Source organism: Acomys minous (genome assembly GCF_964271855.1).
Source record: "Acomys minous genome assembly, chromosome: 1".
Lineage (NCBI taxonomy): Eukaryota > Metazoa > Chordata > Mammalia > Rodentia > Muridae > Acomys > Acomys minous.
In genome coordinates, this window is record NC_140483.1 from 132,504,752 (window position 1) to 132,510,579 (window position 5,828).

At 41.4% G+C, this 5,828-nt stretch overlaps 1 protein-coding gene across 1 annotated transcript; it reads left to right on the plus strand.

The window, feature by feature from the left end:
* Positions 1–365: 365 nt before the first annotated feature.
* On the plus strand, positions 366–5,522 carry NDUFAF4 (NADH:ubiquinone oxidoreductase complex assembly factor 4). The gene is made up of 3 exons (XM_084785816.1): positions 366–587; positions 842–945; positions 3,573–5,522. The coding sequence occupies exons 1-3, from the start codon at positions 452–454 to the stop codon at positions 3,855–3,857; spliced, it is 525 nt and encodes a 174-aa protein (XP_084641942.1). The 5' UTR covers positions 366–451; the 3' UTR covers positions 3,858–5,522.
* Positions 5,523–5,828: the final 306 nt, after the last annotated feature.

Sequence of the window (5,828 nt, forward strand, 5' to 3'; positions counted from 1 at the left end):
GGGGCAGGAGAATAAGAGCTGTCAAAATGGAAGAGTGGCTGAAAACAAATATTCCTTATTTTCATTCCTCAAAAGTATGCAGGTAAATTCAGAACCTTGACCTTCCGCACTCCCCTCTGCAGGCGAAGGAAGATTGCCACCCCGGACTTTGTCCATCTGAGACTTTGCAACCCTGAAGTCACGTGGGCGGCTGTAACCTCTTAGAGAGGGTGGCGGTGTTTGCGCGCGCGGCGTCCCTGGCGGCGCCCACAGGTGTCGGTGCACTCTACCGTGAGGCAGGAAGCGGAGCCCGGCGTGCGTCCTCCCGGCCGCCAGGGGGCGACCAGCGCGCCCTCCGCGGTTTCCCGGCGCCTGACCCCCGCATGACGTGCGCATGCTCCGTGCGCACAGAGGTCACCCGCGCCGGCTCTTCCACACGTGCGTGGTGAACTAAGGGCATCATGATGTAGAGATGGGGGCTCGCGTGACCCGCGCCTTGAGGAATTTCAACTTGGAGAACCGAGCGGAGCGGGAGATCAGCAAGATAAAGCCCTCCACGGCTCCCAAGCACCCGTCCACCTACAGCGCCCTGCGCGAGCAGCTCAGTCGTGAGTGCGGGCTCCTCCTAGGCCTCCGGTGACATTGAGGTCGTCCCCGGGCGGGCTCCGGTGGTGGCGGCTGCAATCCCGGAGCTCCAGGCAACGCGGGCTCTCCAGGGCTCTGCGCAGGATGCAGAACCTCGCCCTCGTGGTTCCCTTAGTGGTCCAGAAGATTGTTTTAACGTTGTCATACATGTTTGAGATTTTAGAGAAACTGTCTTTAAAAACAAACACAGTATTATGACCTCTTTTTCTTTCCTTAGAGCATCCAGAAATCAAAGAAGAAATTTCTAGAAAGGACAACAAGCTGTTGTCATTACTAAAAGACGTATATGTCGATTCCAAAGATCCAGTGCCTTCCTTGCCGGTAATGTGTGCTTTAATTCAGTCAGCAGTTTAGTGTGGAGGTCTAAGGAAGTGATCTGGAGAAAGAGGGCAAGGGGCGAAATACTGGAGTGTGAAAAGTGCAGCGTGTGTGTATGTGGGGAGGAGCGCCAGTGTAGAGCAGAGCGTGGCTGGGCTCCTGGGAATACTGAAAAGACCTGTGAAGGGATCGTTTGAATGCCCCTCCCTACCTTAATGACAGCATCAGTGTTTGGGGGCGTGTGGGACATGTTTGTGTTTTTGAGGATATATCCTGACAGGATATGTAATACTATATGTAAGTTAATATAGTGTGCTGGAGTGATGGGCATCTCACATGTGTCAGGTGTAAGTGTTTATGTGTAGTGAGCAAAATAGACGTTGGTTTTATTTTCTGAGGCCCATGATCTATTGGGGCCACAGACATTATTCAGAAGAACAGTTGGTGTATGGTGTAATTACAGCCCTCGGACGGGGAGGTCTTGCTTCTGACAAGTGACAGCCAAACATGGGCCTCGGGTGTGAATTGAAGTTGGAATCTGGGAGTTGAAGAATTGTATTAAAAGATGAGGAAGTGCCAGCCACAGCTCTCAAATAATATTTTTTCTGTATTCTAAATTTTTTGTATTGTCTAATGGTAAGCGAAAGACTGTACAACTAGTTACTTAATACTTGTAATTTAGTAGTGACTGTAGGATTCAGTTATCACCAGATTCTCACATTAAGAAAAGACACTGATGGCTATATTATGTTATTTTTAAGTATATTTTACTTGGAAATATGGCTTCTCATTTATGCTGAGCATGTATTTTTTGTGACTTTTATGTAAAGATTTACTTGATATTAACTTGATGTTTAGAGTATAGAAGAGATCAGTTTAACCTCTTCAAGTAGAGCCAGTCACCTAAATATGTAATTATTTAATAATTCCCCTCTTACTTCTTATAGACTTATTAGTGCTGTTTGTTTTTGTTTCTTACCACTAGGCCCATACTCTCTCAATTAATAGAGCATTATAATACACCCTGGTGACCGTGATGACCTAAAAAAGCTCACTTCTCATATAATTTTTTTTATATAAATGAACTTGGAAATTAGATTGCAGTGTCTTTAGTTAGCCTTGTTTAGATTAGATTACACTTAGACTAGGATTCATAGATCAACTAGGAAAAAGATTAGCATCTTTTAATTATTGAGTCTTTGAAGAAGAGAGAAAGTTGTTACTACGAAGTTTTTCCTCCCTTCATTTTAATGTATGTGGAAATGAGTCATTTTTTACTTTGTAGCTACCCACATTACTTGTCATTATTTCTGCTAGGAATTAGTTTCTCAGTTTCTTGTTTTCTTAATATTTTATGCTTATGTGGAATTTATAGTTTTTTCTGCCTTTTTACTAATAGGATGCTCAATTATTGTCTTGTTTGTTTGGTGTCAAGCTATTAATAGGAAATACTGAGTGGGAAGGAAGGTCTTTGTGTATGGAGTGGACAGTGGACCCACCTAGGTTTGGAAGATGAGAAACACGTTGATATTTAGGAAGTGAAAGTAGAGATGAGTGGGACTAGGCAGGTGGGGTGCGTGGTGCTTTGGAGGCCTGTTGGAGTGCACGAGCTTAGGGGAGGGTGAAGGGCGGGTGTGGATGGCAGCTGCTGCATCAGGAGAGTACAGCCAAGGAATTGTGGCTTTATCAGGCGGGCTTTGGAGAATCATTGGAGAGAAGGGACAGTGGAGGAGGGGGTGAAGAAATCGGGGAAGAGTGCAGATGTAATGCAGATGTAGTTGAAAATGAAGAGACTAGGGAGGTGCTTGGACAGCTTAGGTAATAAGCACAAAGACTAGGCTTGAGGCCAGATAGGAACTCGCAGAGGTCACCTGCCTGTGGGTACCTAGGATGCATAGACCAAGTCTCGAAAAATATAATTGTAAATGTATGACTGTGCATGCACATGCTACACATGTTTGTGCCTTCTGTTGCTGTGATAAAACTGACCAGAAGCAGGGTGGAGAGGAAAAGATATATTCTTCCATGTCGGGTAAGAGTTCATCAGTGAGGGAGGCTGGGACACAGGCTTCAGCAGGCCGTTACACTGCTGTAGAGTGCTGCTCTTCTGGGACCGCTGTCCTGTTAATATAATCGATTCTCCTTATTTTACGTGTGTGTGTGTGTGTGTGTGTGTGTGTGTGTGTGTTATGAAGCATCTTTGTGTAGGCTCCAATTTTAATTATAAAATTCATTTGTATTTCATATTCACAACTTTAAAAACTTGAAGGCAGGTTGATGGGTGGTCCCTAGTGCACCTGCGTTTGTGCTGCTGACCATCGTAGGAAGTTAGATGTGGGATTTTCTACGTGGGGCATCATGGTGGAGTTCAGAAGCTTTGGATTTTAGAGCATTTCGGATCTAATTTTTTCTATCAGTAATGCTCAGTGCGGGTGAGTAAACGGTCTGAGTTCAGTTACAATTTTATAGGGGATTTCTTAGTTATGGCAAACTATAGTTAGGAAAAAAAAAACAGCTGCAGTGAGAAAACACAGTTTGGGGCAGTATGTACATGATTCTTTGAAAAGAAACTGTATAGACTTAATGGAAGGTGTAAATCTTTCATCCTGAAGCCCTTTTTTTGGTATTAGGTAAAAGATGCTGAACCACAACAAGACCCAAAGGAATTCAGACTGCCAGTAGGACGACATATTGATAAAAATATCATGAACATTCCCAAAGGCAAAATTACTGTTGTAGAAGCATTGACCCTTCTCAATGACCATAAACTTTCTCCTGGAACATGGACTGCTGAGAAAATCGCCCAAGAGTACCATTTAGAATTGAAGGATGTGAATTCCCTTCTCAAATATTTTGTTACTTTTGAAGTCAAAATCATACCTCCTAAAGACAAGAAAGCAATACAATCAACATGAAGAAATCGCAAAACAACCTCCTTGTGTACTCCCACGCCTGTGTCCTTGTTTTTAGTATATTAAATTATACAAGTTACTGTGAGTTGAAGGTCCCTACTTTGAGAGCTCTTTGACCTCTTCAGGATTGTTCACAAAATGTGTTGGGTTTTTTTGTTTGTTTTAAAATCTTAAGTATGTGTAGTTCCTGGGTATATGTCAGCATGACTAATCGCATGTATAAATTTATTACAAATGAGAACAGTAATGTATCATTTGACACACATCAGCTTTTATATTGATCATGTGGCCCAAAAATTCAGTACTAAGTTTCCCTTTTCAGTTTAGGATGGTGTGTTCCTTGTAGGAGACACTGAAAGCCAGAGCCCTCCTAACTCAGGTAAGACTGCATTTTGTTAGGGAAAGTGATGCTCAGCACTGAGACATAGTGACTGTGTCTCCCAAGTGAAGAAAGAGGAAGCTGAATACAAAAGTAGGAAAATACACATTACCACTCCGGAGAATAAGAATCCATGAGGTTTTTAAAAAAATTGTTTTAAATTGATTTTAAATGTGAAATACTTTTTAGAAGAATTAGTGTTATCTGTAACATGCTATTTCTTTTGACAAATAAAAGTAGATAACTTCAAAAGCTTTTCGAAAGACAGGCAGTACTTAAAACCATTTGAATAAATAATCTCTAGTTTAGGAATGAGAGAGATATGTAATGAAAAGGTAAAAGGATCCACATTTGATGATCAAATGTTTATACCTGTTTTCATTCTAGGAGAAAAAATACCTAGTAAAAGTATAATATAAATCTCCAGCACAGGCAGGCAGATTTCTTGAGTTCGAGGCCAGCCTGGTCTACCAGGTGAGTCCAGGACAGCCAAGACTACACATAGAAACTGTATCTGGAAAAAACAAATCAAACCAAAACCCAAAAAAAAAAAAAAATCCCTGAAGGGACCTGGGAAATTCCTGATTCATTCACTTAAAGGAGCATAGAACACTCCAGTAATAGGAGTGTGTGGCTTCTTGGCTGTATTGTTTGACCTCCCCGGAATTGAATTTCTTTAAAACTATAATGCTGCCTTATGCCAGGATAACAATGAAGATAAATGACAAAGGACCAAGCAAATACAAATTCCTGTAGTTAAAATGGATGTCTATAAAGAACGTACGACTGAATTGTCTGTAGTTCATGATGGTATAAGGAGGCCAGAATTTAGGTTTTCAAAGTCCTACTAGTATATTTATTATGCCAAAAAGAGACATTTCAAAACGATGGAATGGATTTGGGGGAGTTGGGGAAACAGACATGTTTCCCTCAAGACTCCCCTGGAAATGACGTAGAAGATGAGAGGAGTTGAGCAAGGCGATGGACTGGGGCGGATGAAACAGCAAGACAGGAAATGAATGGAAAGTTTGCAAGCTTTTTTCAGCTCTAATACCAGTGAATAATCTCTACTTAAGTTATTTGTGGTTCAGTACAGAAGTTTAAGAGAACATGTTAATTCTAATCAGTGCAAAATTATATTTGAAAACTCAAGTCAAAGCCATCTTCCTTGATTTCAAATGAATACTTGAATGAATACTGCTGTTTTTGACCCATTTCCTGTGGGGTTAGTTTTAAATATGGTCTATTATGTGATATCACACAATAAAATACTTTAATTTTACAAGTTAGCCTGCACTTCTGTTTGTTTGTTTTTTTCCATGTAGGCCACTGGAATTGTATTGTCAAGATGCTGTGTGGAATTTACATTTGAAAAAATGGAATTTAGATTTCAGTTCCAACTAGCTGTATCTGAATTGTCCTTGACTATAAAACCAATAATTGTTTGAAGTGCAGTTTATGTGCCAGGCAGTAATCTAGGTGCTTTGCATGTATTCATTTGATTAACATTTACCATAGGTGTGGAGTTAAGAATGTTTTCCTGCTGGGTGTGGTGGCGCACGCCTTTAATCCCAGCACTTGGGAGGCAGAGGCAG

Excerpts from the sequence above, each read along its gene's own strand:
- NDUFAF4 (XM_084785816.1), top strand. The coding sequence starts at position 452 with ATGGGGGCTCGCGTGACCCGCGCCTTGAGGAATTTCAACTTGGAGAAC. Across the intron at positions 588-841 it reads CCTGCGCGAGCAGCTCAGTC|AGCATCCAGAAATCAAAGAA; the intron begins GTGAGTGCGGGC and ends TTCTTTCCTTAG. Across the intron at positions 946-3,572 it reads ATCCAGTGCCTTCCTTGCCG|GTAAAAGATGCTGAACCACA; the intron begins GTAATGTGTGCT and ends TTTTGGTATTAG.